This window comes from Dermacentor albipictus, chromosome 6 (genome assembly GCF_038994185.2).
Source record: "Dermacentor albipictus isolate Rhodes 1998 colony chromosome 6, USDA_Dalb.pri_finalv2, whole genome shotgun sequence".
Taxonomy (NCBI): domain Eukaryota; kingdom Metazoa; phylum Arthropoda; class Arachnida; order Ixodida; family Ixodidae; genus Dermacentor; species Dermacentor albipictus.
The window spans coordinates 59542837-59558783 of record NC_091826.1 but is presented as its reverse complement, the minus strand read 5'-3'; the positions used below and the strand labels follow the sequence as shown (position 1 = coordinate 59558783).

Sequence of the window (15947 nt, the reverse complement as noted above, 5' to 3'; positions counted from 1 at the left end):
CTTTTTTTTTGGCGGCTTGAGATGCCACTCCGAGCCTGCAACTAGTGGCAGGCTGTAATGTAATTTGAACATGGTTCCGTGAGTAAAGATCCGCGATGATCTTGCTCAATACCACATCACCAGGTCAGGCGTGGAAGGGGGAAAGGGGCGGGTGCTCGCCTCTGGAAACAGAGGGCTTGACATCGACGAGGAAGCGTTCGTCCTGCCCTGGACATAAAAAGTAGACCGATAACGGTTCTTGCTTTCTTGATCAGGAAGGTAAACTTGGGGCTTTCAGGAGAACGGGAGAACTTCTTACGCGGTCCGCAATACGCTCTCCTCAAGCCCCGTAACGCTGGTCTCACAGCCCTTATATATCTCGTGTAAATGCACTAAACAGATTAAATTTGGATAGCAGTATGTCAGCAACAGCGTGTCAACATATACCTGTGCATATTTATTACCGGTTCATTGCTTTATTCTGCAAAGATAACGCGGAAATATTGTCGTTCGCATGATGCCCGAATAATGAATGCAAGTGATAATTTAATACTTCTTCCTAAAGCCAGCAAAACACCTAGACTCTTTAAACCTTACACACACATGGCATAAAACAGACTCCATTTTGCTCATATATAAAATTCTGCACAATTATGCTACTCCCATGGGATCGTTGAAACTTAGCATTGTATAAAGTGACTCTAAATAGGTAGAAAACGATGGTTTATGCATTTCTAAGCAACATTTATTTCGCTCACATATGTTAATCTATTTCCGAACATCAGTCCTAAGATGACCGATTTCCCTCTAAAGAAAACGTGGTGACTGATCTGATTCTGCCAGTGACCTTGTGAAAGGACTACCATAAATTTTGAGCACTTCTACTAACAGCTTCGCTGTTATAATTATTTGTGTTACGAAAATTCTCGTACAAAATGCTATGGTGGTGTAAGGTCTTCAAAAAAATTTGCATTGATGCAGTAGTTTCTTTGTTTATTTAGCAATCCAGAGCTCTTGAACACCACGAACAATGCAAATGCTACTAGAAACGTTTCCAATGTTGGCTTTGGATACCTTTCGACACCCGGGTTTCCTTCGCTGTAAAAGCTCCTAAAATGAGGATTTTTTTATTACTATTTATTGTAAGACGGCGGTTTCATCCGGCAACCGAAGCTGCGACCTCGAGAACGACTGAATATCGTAGCCACGTAACTATATGTTACTTAAGCTGAACACTGCCCACCTGGGAAACCGATAAGAAATGAATCTTTCTTTTTTTCGCATCAATTCCGCATACAACTGTTTTTATATTGGTTAATGGTTTAGGAGATTTTTGATGAGAGATCGTAACCGCGTTTTGCACATAGGAAGAGTGTCCAACCATCCTTTTTTTTTTTCGCAGAACGGGTCAACTCTGCTGCTGGGAGATATCATCATTCAGATAGCAATTGACGTAAGTACTTTTTCGAGCTACGGCACCAGTCGGTCATGACAGCAGCGAAGTAATGCTCGCCCTGTGGTAGACAGCTTGACATATCGCGCTCCATTCCATGTTCACCAACAATACAGAACGCTAACTGAGGTAGTGTACATTAGTTTTTCTTGCTCTTGAGCTAGATTTCTTCATTCTATTCGTCTTCCTTAAACCTACCTAAATCTCACATGGGTGTATTTTCAAACAAATATTATTCTTGTTTTACAGTAAAGACAAAGCGAAATCACAAGCCGATTTCCCCGATTATTTATTCGCTGATATTCCTTCAAGAGCTGTTTCCATGACAGCGCAGAAATTTTATTGCTTTAGTGAGGTAAAGCATCTGAATTTACCATACCCTCATTAACAAATAATAGATTAAATGTGGCTTAGCCTAATTTATACCTCATAGTGCTGCAAATGAAAAATTCGTTCCCTTCGAATGTTTCCGTGAAGAGTCTGTTTCTTTTTTTAGAATTATGGTTATATTGGGACAGCCTGGAAGACGATCCTCGTGTAAACGGTATTGAGTGAACAGGAGACAAACATCCCAACATGTGCTCCATTGGACATGTTTAACTATATCACGGGAGCACTCACCGTAATCAAGTTTAGCGCCTTGCGACGGCCATAATCAGTGATAGTTGCAGAAGTACCCGTAGGGAGCAGAGGGCACTCTCCAGTGCAAGCGTCGTCTCCTGCCCCGTCCCCTTCAGAATGACGCACTCCCAAACCTAGTGCTTTCGCACTACTTTAAAATATGACGATGTCTGTACATGCAGCATGTAATGTGTACTAGCGTAGGCAAGATGTTTTAGCTTGTTTGCTCATTTTACAGGCAGCCACGATGAAGTAGAATTGGGCAGCGGGGTCATATATTCTTATCCTTTATGAAAATAATCTACCAGTTCAAATCCAGGGAAAAGAGGGGGAAAGTGGGAGATGTAAATACAAGACAATGAGTAAAAAGTGAGAGCAAGGCGAAAGCAGCAGCCAATGTTTTGACAAGTTGACTCGTCTTCTTGGAGAAGACAAGTCCACTTGCCGAGACGTTGGCTCCTGCTTTCACCCCCTTCCCGTTTTGCTCATCGTGTAGCAATTGAGATAAGGACGCATACATCGCGCTTATGTTCTCACGTACGAAATGCTTCTCATCGCTCAGATATCACTTTCTTTCTGTAAGAGATTAGGAACCAACTCGTAGTATTTTATACTCAAAACAGTCCGACCTCAAGTTGTCTTCAATCAAGGTCACACGTAACAAAATTGTAGAGCGTGTAAAAAGCCTAATTTCACCTTCTGTCAATGTGCAGCACCACCCGCTACAAATTGGCGCTTTAATATCGACTGCAGATGCCAAGAAACTCGTGAAGACAGAATTTTTGAGACTGTAAAAGAAAAAAAAAGAATATCGGGGCGATGTAGCGGTAAACGTGAGGTGAATGTATTAAGATTACGTCGCACCTCACTGAGTGCCCTGATCAATAAGTTCCCGGTTCACCACATTTCGAAGTGATCGAGAGCTCATTCGACACAACTCCTGCATTTTCGAAGAGCAAGGTGCCACTGGTGGTCGTCCGGAACATACCACCATCAATTGCATCATTGTATGCGCGCGCACTCACGCACGCATGCATGAAGGCACGCACACGCGCGCGCGCACGCACACACACACACACACACACACACACACACACACACACATACACACACATTGCTAGACTGTAGCCATGCCTACGCGAAGAATAAGCTGGCTCCTATCCTTCTCTTGCATTGCAGGTGAGGGAGAGCGCGTTATGTAAATCCTGCTATGGAACATAATTCTTGCCCTAACGAAGAGACGTCCCCATTTGAAACATTGGCCCCAGGGCTTACGTCGGCATATTCACGAATGGACTGATTCATATTCGCTCTACACAAATTTCATAACAGAGAGACGGAGCTTTAATAAGCGACGAGGGGTGTGTGTGGATACGAGTGTGAACGGAATTGAATTTTGCCGAGTGTGACTGGATGTAGGCATGCTAGTGAATGAGCGCTGGTGTGTGGGAAAGAAGGCGATATGAGCGCGATCGGTTGCGACTTAAGCCGAATGAAAGTGACTACGAACACGTGTGAGTACTGGTGGTCATGGGTGTTCGCGATTAGAAACTTGAGTCAGAGCGGACGAGTGTGAGCACACTTGAATGTGAGCGATTACCTAGCTTTAGTAGTGTCATTACCCGTGAGTATGAGTGAGTGCGTATCTTGCGTAAGGAACAGTGAGTACGTATCAGTTAGCATACATCACCCTAATGTGCATGTTCATATCTTGGACACAACTATTGTCACACCACTCTTTATAATTTCGTTATGCATCTCACTGGGAGTCTCTTCCTTGCTTTATTTCTGCTGAGTTGTGCTATATCTTAACTATGTATTAGCCACACCGTTACGGTTGCTGAAATACGTTACGCTATTTATGCAGGCAGCATGGAGAGAGCTCTACTGCCGGGATAGTAGTACCATCTTTATTATCTTCTCGCCACAAGCCAGAAAAAACATTGGAGATATCACGTAGTTGAGGCCAATTAAATGGCATACAACTTCCAGATGCTCTCTTTTTTGTCCCATTCGCAGGTCTTTTGGGAATATTGCCGCTCCACACTAACTCAGAGCACAGATTATTTTCTTACCATTTGTTTGTTGCATATGTTTTTTGTTTGGTGGATGGGTTTCGCTTTTATTAATTTTATTAAATCTGCGCAACAACGTTTTGGGCTTCTAAATTAATCAATAAGCTGGGTTTGGCCCTCTCCGTAGTAGTTGAACATATATTGATCATTCCCACATGTAGCAGTGCGAAATCTGTAAAAAAAAAATGAAGTGAGGAGCGTTTCCTGTACCAGACACAGAACATTTGGTTCGAATGACAATCATACCGGCCTTTGTTTGTGCAGGTATTCGTCATCTACCGCATAGGCGTCTTCTCCGACAGGATGGGGTAGTAGGCACTGCGGTGAAAGGGCAGGCCTGCGAGAGTGCCAGAGGCCAGTGGCACACGAGTTGTGCTTCTCGATGCAGCTGCTTGTACAGCATTGTACATTGTATGATATCATTGTACTATAAATAAAATTTCCTATAATAGCTTTCCTTTCAACTTCTGTTTTTAGGAATGTTATGTAAGGAACGGGGATAAGGGGAACGAAGTAGTCATGTTTTCACAAGTCCCAATCACGTAAAGGAAAGCGACAAGCACGTCAAGGACGAGATTGGTTGAATTAGCAGTTTTGATTGAAATGTCGACTTGTGAAAGAAATGAAATTAAAAGTGGGCGACAATAGAGGGGGGAAAAACAGGAACAGCGCAACACAGGACGAGCGAGTAGAGATCACAGGACGAGGACAGGTAAAGAGGACAGGACAAGGACAGGTCCTGTGCTCTTTACTCGCTCGTCCTGTGTTGCGCTGTTCCTGTTTTTATTCTAAGGATGAAGATATTTTCTCTCATACAATGTTGTGCCCATGGACGCCTCACTAAAACATGAGAAATCAGCAGCAGGCATTTGCTCCCAAACACTATCGCGGAGCTTCGCTATCCGTCTTCCCTATTACACTCCAATTTATGTCGCTATAAAGTACAAATAATTCACTATTGCACCGTTCGCTACACTTTTTTATTCCACATCGTGTTAAAGAAATTCTGCTTTTGTGTGTACCTGGGGCATTGTGGACAAACAGTTAAACAGATGGCATACCGCTTGGCAAAGGCAGCGCTTGGTGGGCCAGTGAGTTTCTTTTTGCCCAGCCTTACTTTGCTAGCGGTGACAAGATTCTGGTGGTGACAAGTCCTAGGTAGAAAAAATGAGCGCCTTCTTGCTGCACCGGATTACGAACACCTACCGTTCCCCTGGAATGTTCGGACTTGTCCCTCTCGGTAAGGCGAAGTTTTCATTGCATTATTAGGATGTCGAATACCGCAACTTGATCTGTGCATGAGTACTTGTGGGATCGCACCATCGACCCTTTGTGCATCATGTGGCGATATAGAATCACTGGACTATTTCCTCTTATTTTGTCAAAAAATATATCTCCCAAAGAAAGACCTATTTAGAATATCTCCTATCTATCGCCTGTGGGCCTCGATTTCTAGGTGATTAGCGTTTTATCTTTTGGGGCAAGTACCGTTGGCTGCGCCCCAAAGGAAGTGTGTCAGATATTACACGAGTGCGTGATTGCGAGTGGGAGCCCCTCATGTTAAGCACATTTTCTTCATTATTAACACTAAACCGCCCTATTAACATACCATAGCATCTTCCAGATAATTCGCATCGCCACTATTGAAGCTACGGAAACAGAAAGTAATTTGCATTTACTATTAATGAAATATGAATATTACAGATCCATAAATTAACAGAAAGCAAGAAGTTGATATGTTGAGAATCATGGCATATCCCCCCCTCGTGTGTGATGGAGGCTCCATCAGGATCACGAATCCACAGGCTGTCCAGAAGGCACTCAAGGCCACGTCTAACCACTTCCAGACCATCACTGGTGTGCGAGCGTTCGGACGGGGAGGTATAGTGTGTCGTTCACCCGACCAGACCTGTGTAGAAGACCTCTTGAAATGCACTTCATTCGCATCCACCCCGGTGAGTGCTTTTATTCCGCCTCACCTTGCGTGCACCAAGGGTCTTGTACGGGGCGTAGACTCCCGATTAAGTCCTACTGAAACCCTGGACAAGCTATCCTCAGCAGGCGTCATTGCCATCTACCGTTGCAATCGACTAGCCAATAACGAGAGGGTTCCGACAGAATCTGTCATTGCAACGTTTGTGGGCACATCATGTCCATCTGAAATAAAGGTGTGGCCTCTTGTGTTCCGTGTGGAGCCGCTTGCGTCACGTCCAATCCAGTGTAAGAATTGTTGGAGATTCGGGCACAGTGCAGGAGGATGTAAGTCTAGCTTGCGTTGCCGCACCTGTGGGGATGGTCATTCTTCAAGTGACTGCTCTACTCAATCTCAAAAGTGCTGCCTCTGTGGGGGAGAACACCCAGCAGACTATTCGAACTGCTCAGCTCGCGCTCAAGAAATACAAATTCTTGAAATAATCGACCGCCGTCGTTGCTCCCGAAGAGATGCAATTTCAGTTATCAAAGACAGGGCCTTCGGATACTCTGGTGTTACAGCGCGCAACACTCCGAGCATGGATCTTAACCTCTCAGAAGCAATTGACTCTGCTGTGGAAAAAGCAATGGCTAAAGCTATGGATAAATTGATATCAAGTCTTTCTGATTGCTTAGCGCAAATCATTTCCAGTCAAATGATGCAAATAATGCAGCCAACTAGGACACCAATGCAGTGCCCAGTATCTAACGCCACACCTCGAACGCCTAGCAACGAGGTAGAGACGCCTTCCACAGTTGCAGATTATTCCACAGACACTACTTCGCTAGTCCAAACACGTGAGGATGAGCCCTCTTATTCAGACACTGTTATTGTCACAGACATGGAACTTGACACTCGAGCTCCCAAACGTATGGGGTCCCCAATTTCAAAAACGATGAAACCAAAATCAAAAAAGAGTCAACCAACTCCTGTGCTTACAGAAAGTATTCTAAAGGCGGCAGTTGCCGCTGCTGTGCGTTCAACACCATTGGACAGTTGAAAGTGCTGCAGTGGAACTGTCGTTCTATATTTTCAGCTTCAACAGATTTATATTGCCTATCTATTCAATTCAATCCAGATATCTTACTTCTTCAAGAAACGTGGCTTTCACCAGAGAAAAATTTTCATTTAAAAGGTTTTCGGTCCTTCCGATTAGATAGAGACTCGCGAGGTGGAGGATTAATGATACTTGTTTCCAGCAAGATTTGTCACAAGGCAAAAATTTCTTTTCAAATCATGGACTGTGACTGTGAAATTTTGGCCATAGATTTATGTCTCCCAGGATACCATCCATTTTCAATTATAAATGCTTATTTCCCCAGCGGTGTGCAAAGTACGCGTCAACTTGATAGGGCTGTGGCTGCATGTAGAAAAGAAATTTTGTTTGTGGAGGATTTTAATATACATCACGTGTCGTGGGGACAAAAAACAGATTTGCGTGGTAAGCGACTTTGGGAGTGGACCATTGATAGTCACCTTTCATGTCAGAACACAGGACAGGTAACGTTTGTTAGAGGACCCTTCCGTTCAGTGTTAGATTTGACATTTTGTAGCGCTGGCATCAAGGTTTTGTCGTGGGTAGCGGTTGAATCAGCAACCAACAGCGATCATCTTCCTGTGTCATTTGAAATCAATTGTCAAATACAATCTTTAGATTACCAGGCATGCACATTTATGGACCATACAAAATTTAAGACTTTCTTGCGTTCTGCCGTTTCGAAACTTGCCAATGCCAATGATAAGGAAATCGCTTCAACCATTTGCTCAATTCTAGAGGATTCCCGGAAGCAAGCTGAATTTGTCATCCCTTCGGCTAAAGGCACAGCTTGTCGCTGGTGGAATAATGAGTGCACGCGGGACTATAGAAAAAGAAAGGCCGCTTGGAAAATGCTTCTGCATAATCAGTGCCCGACCAATTGGAAAAATTATCAGTTTTATGCTGGTGTATTTAAGCGTACTGTTAATCGAGCCAAAGAGGAATACGATATTAGACATTACGATTATCTATCTAATTCAAAAAATAAGCGTGCTTTATTTTCATTCCTTCGTGCTAGAAAGGTGCTACCAACACCCTTAACATTAGATTCAATTGTTTTGACCCCGCAGGAACTGAGCGCCTCCCTAGAAGGGATTGCCGAAGGCTTAGAAAATCGATTTACGGCCAGGCTTCCGGCTATTCATTCTACATTAGGTCCTTGGGATGACTTTACTCCAATTTCCTTAGCTGAACTACATGAGACTTCACTACGTTTACCGAATTCAGCCCCTGGCCCTGATGGCGTCACAAATGCAATGTTAAAAATACTGTTACAGGAATCGCCTAGCGTTCTTTTAGACCTGGTGAATTATTCAATTAAATATGCATGGATTCCGTTGCACTGGAAGCTTGCCAAGGTAATATTGATGCTTAAGAAACAAGAAGGAAGGTATGTATTAGAGAACATTAGGCCCATTGCGCTTACATCAAACGTAGTAAAATTCATTGAGAGGCTTCTTCACCGTCGCATCATGAAATTTATTAATGATAATTCCCTTCTTAGTCCCTGTCAGATTGGTTTCAGGGCTGGCTGCTCCATCTGGCATGCCCACGTCGACTTAGAAAGCCGAATACAACTCGCTCGACGTCATAAGCAATACGCTGCCTTAGTGACGCTCGATATCGCTAAAGCATACGACACTGTGGAGCACACAATATTGATCAATCGGTTAACTTCCTGTGGTGTTCCTGGGTATATAGTAGCGTGGATTCGGTCATTCTTAGGTGAAAGAGAATTCTATTGCTACGAAAGCGGCGTTTCTTCTTCTAGACACAAACAAACGAGAGGCGTACCGCAAGGCTCAGTTCTTTCCCCGGTACTTTTTAATATTCTCATAAGCACACTACCTTGTCATCAAGAAATAACTACTTATGTTTATGCAGATGATATTGCGTTTTTTGCATCTGCAAACGACATCCACACGCTATACCAACGACTGCAAACTTACCTTTATGATCTGGAGAGGTGGTTAGATGCTAGTCACTTCACCCTTAATGCCAGCAAATGTGCTGTTCTCGTATTTCCGATACGTGACATAGTGCACATTTCATTGTCCTACCACCTTCAAGACATACCACAGGTGGAATCTGTTAAATACCTCGGAATTATTTATAACGCCTCTCTCAACTGGCGCTCACACATAGCTCATTTGACTGGGAAAGGTACCCGTGCAATTGGCATATTGCGTAGGCTGAGCAGTCGTCGAATAGGATTGAGAAGAGATACACTCCTAATGATATATCGCATGTACGTTCGCCCTGTATTAGAATTTGGTTGCGTGCTCTTCTCTGGAGCTCCAGCCTACATGTCCCATCCTCTAATCCTCTTAGAAAGAGAAGCATTACGTCTGTGTTTAGGTCTTCCTAAATTTGTTGCAAATTCTATTCTTTATCTAGAATCCCGTGTTCCGCCACTTTCGTGCAGGTTCCGGCTTTTGACGGTGCAGACGTTCTTAAGGATTTACGAATCACCACTGCGCCATCCCCAAATAGTCTTTATTTCACAACCTGCGTTGTTTTTCGGTGTCATCTGGCCGCGACTACATAATCCGCAAATTATATTTGTGCAAAAATTACTTGACTCTTTGGGCGTGCGCATATGCGATGTTCTTCCTATTACCGACAGAGCTGTTGCCACGGATATTCAATTTGATGACATCTTTCCTAATCATGCAAAATTACTTCCACACCGTATTCTAGACGGTATATTACAAGATCACCTGAAAAACCTTCAAACAAACGTTATAATTGCTACAGATGCTTCACAATGTGAAGAAAAGTCAGGTGTAGGAATTTTTTCCCCGATTCTCGATTGGACATTTTCTCTTCGGCTGCCAGATTTCATACCGATTTTTTTAGCCGAATTCATGGCCGTGGTGCTGGCATTACGCAAATTAGGACCAACAATTACGTCAGCCGTGATAGTCACTGATTCTTTATCATTGTGCTCATTCCTTACTGATTCTAGTGATTCTCGCGTGATGAGGACATTTCAATCATTGGTACCTGGTTACTTGAGAAGCGTGCGTTTGATTTGGGTGCCTGGCCATAAAGGACTAATCAATAATGAAATTGCAGACTCTCTAGCCAAGGCACCGATAAGTGGCCCGATTCTTCCTTGCTGCCCTTTGACTGCTTATGTTACTGCAGCTAGATTTCGCAGGAGTATCATTATACAGTCAGTATCAGGCTCCGCAATTACTAACTCTGCGGATTACGGACATCTCCTGCACCCTTGGAACAGAGATTTTTGCCGAACACGGAAAATTGAAGTGGCCATCACGAAGCTGCGCTGCCGTATACCTGCATTGAACTTCTACCTCCACAGGTCTGGTCTGGTCCCCTCACCATTATGCTCATTCTGTGGCGAAGCGGAGACAATCGACCATTTCTTGTTGTCTTGCAGACGTTTTTCTATTATAAGAAAACGACTACTCGAAATCCCGCTTCGCTCTATTGGTCTAACTTTATCAGTGCCTGTGATCCTATCTTTTGGAGCCTCCATTGTTGGGTTCAGCAACAGAAATGTTTGCTTGGCGATGCAAAATTACCTCATTGAAACCAATCGATTTCCATGTTAGATTGATCGTTCTCCCTCCCAACCATAGTTTTTTTTTCTTATCTTTTATTAATTATTATTGTTATTATTATTATTATCTTATACCCGGTTTTCATCTGATTATTTCCTTTTTTCTCCAAACACAAAACGTTTACTTTTAAACTCACACGCCCAAATTGTTAACTCCCTTGTTATCATTATTATTTTTAGGCACCTAATTAAACCGCCCGATTCTTGGCCAATCCCCCACTGTGGGTATGTGCCACGGCCACTAAGGACAACAACAACAACAACAACTTCCGTAGTGGGGTGAGCAGCATTCCTGTGGCGCTGGTGCCTCTGCATGGAGGAGCCATCCGGCTCAACAACCCGAAGGCAGTGCAGGCGGAACTTCAGGCGGCAACGCATCACTACTTGCACATCACTGATGTGCGACAGTTTGGCAGAGGTGGGATTGTTTGCCGTTCGCCAGACCAGGCGTGTGTGTACGACTTACTTAAGTGCTCATCATTTGGATCGATGCAAGTAAGTGCCTTCATTCCCCCACATCTTGCCTGCACTAAGGGAATAGTTCGTGGTGTAGACTCCTCCTTAAGTCCGACAGAGACCCTAGAAAAGCTCTCCGCGGCTGGAGTAATTGCGGTTTACCGGTGCAACAGAATGGTGGACAATACACGCGTCCCTACTGAGTCAGTAATTGCCACGTTTGCAGGTACGTCTTGCCCTTCAGAGATAAAAGTCTGGCCTCTAATATTCAGAGTGGACCCGCTTGCCTCGCGTCCATTACAATGTCGAAATTGTTGGCGCTATGGTCACAGCATGGGTGGTTGCAAATCCAGCCTTCGTTGTTGCGTCTGCGGCGGGAGCCATTCCGCTAGTAATTGCTCGGCCGAGTCGGACTCTTGCTGCCTCTGTGGTGGAGACCACAAAGCTGATTGCTCAAACTGCCCTGCGAGAACTCAAGAAGTCCAAATAATGGAGGTTATGGACAAAAGGCGCTGCTCGCGTCAAGAGGCAATTGCGGCGGTAAAAGAAAGAGCCCATGGTTATGCGAGTGTGACTGCACGAACCCGAGCTGTCGTTGATGGAAGCCTGTCAGAGGTAATCGCACAAGCTATTGAAAAGTCTATGGCTAAAATTATGGAGCGCATAGTAGAAAGCGTCACAGAATGCTTCAATGGACTGGTTACCTCAAAGTTAGAAAAATTATTACCGAGTGTTCCTGCCCTGCCATCATGCTCTGACATGAATGCTTGTTTAACCCACTCTCAGGAAAATGGAGCAATTGCGTCCGCAACCCATATAGAGCACGTCAGGTCTGCCGCAGGTACCTCAAGCAAGGCAACTAATAGCCCAGACAACCCTGATCATCCAGATACCTCAAACATGGAAATTGACGTGAGGGCACATAAAAGGAGGTGTTCTCCCCTTGAGGCTACCACTTCCCACTCAGTTAGTAAATCCAAGAAAATCCTCCCTGAAGTCAACCCGAAAGGTAACATATTGGAGGAGGCTGTGGCCTCTGCGGTGCTCTCATCACTGAAAGGTAGATGAGGGTATTGCAGTGGAACTGCAGATCAGTATTCGCTGCTTCTACAGATTTAAACGTTCTATCGTCTCAAATTTCTCCAGATGTAATTTTACTGCAAGAAACCTGGTTATCCCCTGAAAAACAATTTTCTCTGCGCAATTTTAGGTCCTTTCGCCTAGATCGCCCATCTAGAGGTGGGGGACTGATAATTATGGTCTCAAGCAAGTTTTGCCACAGGGCAAATATATCATTCCAGCTGATGTCTCCAGAATGTGAAATTCTAGCAGTAGAAATTACTCTCCCTGGCAGTAGGCCTTTTTCATTAGTCAATATATACTTTCCCTCGGGTGTGCAGGATACACACCCACTAGACTCGGTTATGGCGAAATGCGGTAAAGATATAATTTTAGCAGGTGACTTCAACTCTCATCATGCATCATGGGGATCCAGGACAGACTCGTGCGGAAAGCGTCTATGGGACTGGGCAATCACAAATAACTTTTCGTGTCAAAATTCGGGATCAGTTACGTTTCTTCGCGGACAGTTCATATCTGTGCTGGATCTTACATTTCAGGTCCAGGTATTCCCACATCCGCATGGGAAACGGTGAATGTCGGGACGACAAGCGATCATTTGCCTGTTGTGTTTGAAGTGGTAGTTCCGCAGTCCACCGTGCAGGCTCGAATCCACTCTTTTGTGGATTACCGTACATTTAAAAATTGCCTGCGGACTACTTTCAAATCAATGGAAAATTCTCCATTGCAAGCCGAGGATATTTGCTGCATCATTGATACTTCGCGCAAAAGATCAGAGTTCCAGTTAAAGGCATGTAAAAACACTGCTTCTACAAATTGGTGGAATGACGATTGCTCGCGGGACTACAAGCGACGCAAGGCTGCATGGAAACAACTCATGCATAACCAATCTCCGAAAAACTGGAAAAACTTTAAATTAATTGCTGGAACATTTAAAAGAACGGTAGGTAAGGCAAAAGACGCTTACAATGTCCGACATTTCGAATTCCTTTCGAAAGCAAATAATAAGCGTGCATTATTTCGGTTTTTAAGATCCCAAAAAATGATTCCACGCCCCTTCAACTGGGAGTCGGTAGTTTTAACCACAAGTGAGAAAGCTGACTCTCTAAATGTTATCGCGCAAGGGTTAGAGACCCGCTTCGCTACCTCTCTTCCCTTCTCTCCTTACGCGCAGGGCACTTCAGAAGATTTCCAAGAGTTTTACATGTCAGAATTGTCCCAAGCCGTTTCCTGTTTACCAGCTGCAGCCCCAGGTCACGATGGAGTCACTACCAAGATGATTAAACTTCTCTTTGAAGTCGCTCCTAACGGCTTGTTTGATACCATAAATTACTCAGTAAAATATGCATGGTTCCCTCCTCTGTGGAGAATTGCGAAGGTGATTCCTCTGCTGAAAGACCAAACCAAAGGGTTTGTCCTAGACAATATTCGGCCTATTTCTCTAACATCAAATTTCGTAAAATTAATAGAAAGATTATTAAACGCACGTATGGTTCAGTTTGTAACCACAAGAGAATTATTGAGCCCCTGCCAAATTGGCTTTCGACCAGGGATGTCCATTTGGTGCGCACATATCGACCTAGAAAGCCGAATTCAGTTGGCTCGTTACCAAAAACAATATGCTGCCCTAGTCACGTTAGACATTTCTAAAGCATACGATAGTGTGGAATACCCTTTATTAATAGAAAGGATGCAGGATATTGGATTGCCAGACTACTTCGTAACGTGGACTGCAGAGTTCTTGCAGGGCAGGGAGTTTTACTGTGCACAAAGCGGAATTTCATCGGGAAAATTCAGACAAACACGCGGGGTTCCTCAAGGGGCAGTTTTGTCCCCGCTGCTGTTTAACATCCTACTCAGCTCCATTCCTCATCATCAAAATGTAAGCACGTATGTTTACGCTGATGATATAGCGTTTTTTGCATCAGCAAGTGATATTCAGTCACTGTACGAATGCTTGCAGAAATACTTATGCGAGCTAGAAGCATGGCTCGACAGTATTCGCTTGTCCCTTAATGTAAATAAGTGTGCCGTTCTTGTCTTTCCCCTACAAGACCCAGTTACTATATCCCTTTCATACTGTCACTCCACTATCCCACAAGTGGAAAAGGTCAAGTACCTTGGAATTATTTATAATGGTAATCTTGATTGGCATCCGCATATTGAACATATAACTTCAAAAGCTTCTCGTGCAATGGGGATATTACGAAGGATAAGTAATTATCGATGGGGCATGCGCAGAGACACACTCATAATGATTTACCGCATGTACATTCGACCTATACTAGAGTTCGGTTGTGTATTATTCTCCGGCGCCGCGGCTTACAAGCTACGCCCACTAGTTTTGCTAGAACGGGAAGCGCTTCGCTTATGTCTGGGGCTTCCAAAGTTTGTAGCCAACGCTGTACTCTACAAGGAAGCACGATTACCTTCCCTTGAAATGAGGTTTAAAATACTCACCGTTCAAGCGTTTATAAGGCTCTATGAATCCCCACTAAGAAGGTATCAGTCCATCTTCATCAAACAACGAGTCCAATTTTTTGGAGTCAGATGGCCACGGTTTCACACGCCACAAGTCATTGTATCGCAATCATTATTGAATCCGTTAGACGTAAATATAAATGACATAATCACGGAAAACAGCATCTCAAATTCACTAGTTATTACTTATGATGACCTATACCCAAATAATGCAAAGCAGCTTCCCTCGCATATTCTTAACGGCTTACTCCAGGATCACTTGAATCAACTCAACACTAACGTAATTATAGCAACGGATGCTTCGCAGATTGATGAAAAGGCAGGAGTTGGAATCTTCTCATCATCATTGGACTGGTCTTTTTCTATTCGGCTTCCCGACTTCACTCCAATATACCTAGCGGAATTCCTAGCTGTTGTCCTAGCTTTACGAAAGCTACAGTCTTCCAGGTCAACGGCGGTAATAATCACAGATTCTTTGTCGCTGTGCACCTCACTTACTGCTCCCGGCGAGACACACATAATGAAAACTTTGAACTCACTGACTCCAAGTCATTTGAGAAGTTTACGATTAATATGGGTACCTGGCCACAAAGGCATATTTATGAATGAGGTGGCAGACAGCTTGGCCAAGGCTTCTATCAGCGGCCCAGTGCTTCCCCTTCTTCCAACAACGGGCTTTATCACGTCCGCCAGGTTCAGAAGATACATCCTTTTAACATCTCAATCGAACCTCAAATCATCATTGGAACTACGCCACTTACAATTCCCTTGGAGCAGGCAGTTTTGCAAAACAAGACAAACGGAGGTTACATTAACGAGACTACGTTGTCGAATCCCATCTCTAAATTTTTACATGCACCGATCTGGTCTGGCAATATCCCCATTGTGCCATTTTTGCAATGCATTAGAGACGATTGAGCACTATCTACTGGAATGCCGGCGTTTCTCCTCCATGAGGAAAATGACATTAGAAATTACAGTGCGACAGCTTGGTCTGCCATTGAACACTCCGGTACTGCTGTCTTTCGGAGCGTCTGTGCTTGGGCACTCACACAGGAATGTGTGCTTCGCCTTAGAAAAATTTCTTATTGAATCAAACCGATTTCATTGATGACCATATTATTCTATTCATTCCTCCTCTATTGCCTCATTGATATATTAAAGATAATTATTTTTTTTCTCCTCTACGTAGCATGACAATCTAC

At 43.9% G+C, this 15947-nt stretch overlaps 1 protein-coding gene and 1 long non-coding RNA gene across 4 annotated transcripts in view; one reads left to right on the top strand and one right to left on the bottom strand.

Annotated features, from left to right (window-relative positions):
* Positions 1-4592, top strand: part of LOC139061099 (uncharacterized) — a 31643-nt gene extending 27051 nt beyond the window's left edge. For both annotated transcript variants that reach the window (XM_070540629.1, XM_070540628.1), the window contains 2 exons: positions 1382-1432; positions 4393-4592. In XM_070540629.1, coding sequence (XP_070396730.1) covers positions 1382-1432; positions 4393-4440 — 99 coding nt within the window. In that variant the 3' untranslated portion in view covers positions 4441-4592. The remainder of the gene's footprint in view (positions 1-1381; positions 1433-4392) is intronic.
* Positions 1-15947, bottom strand: part of LOC139061100 (uncharacterized) — an 89112-nt gene that overhangs the window by 20026 nt on the left and 53139 nt on the right. The window contains exons 2-3 of one of the 2 annotated variants that reach the window (XR_011515170.1): positions 4375-4465; positions 3469-4300 (exon numbers count right to left, since the gene is read on the bottom strand). The exons of the other annotated variant lie outside the window; for it this stretch is intronic. This is a non-coding gene — a long non-coding RNA (uncharacterized lncRNA). Of the gene's footprint in view, positions 1-3468; positions 4301-4374; positions 4466-15947 lie in introns of those variants that run through there. 2 annotated transcript variants of the gene reach the window in all.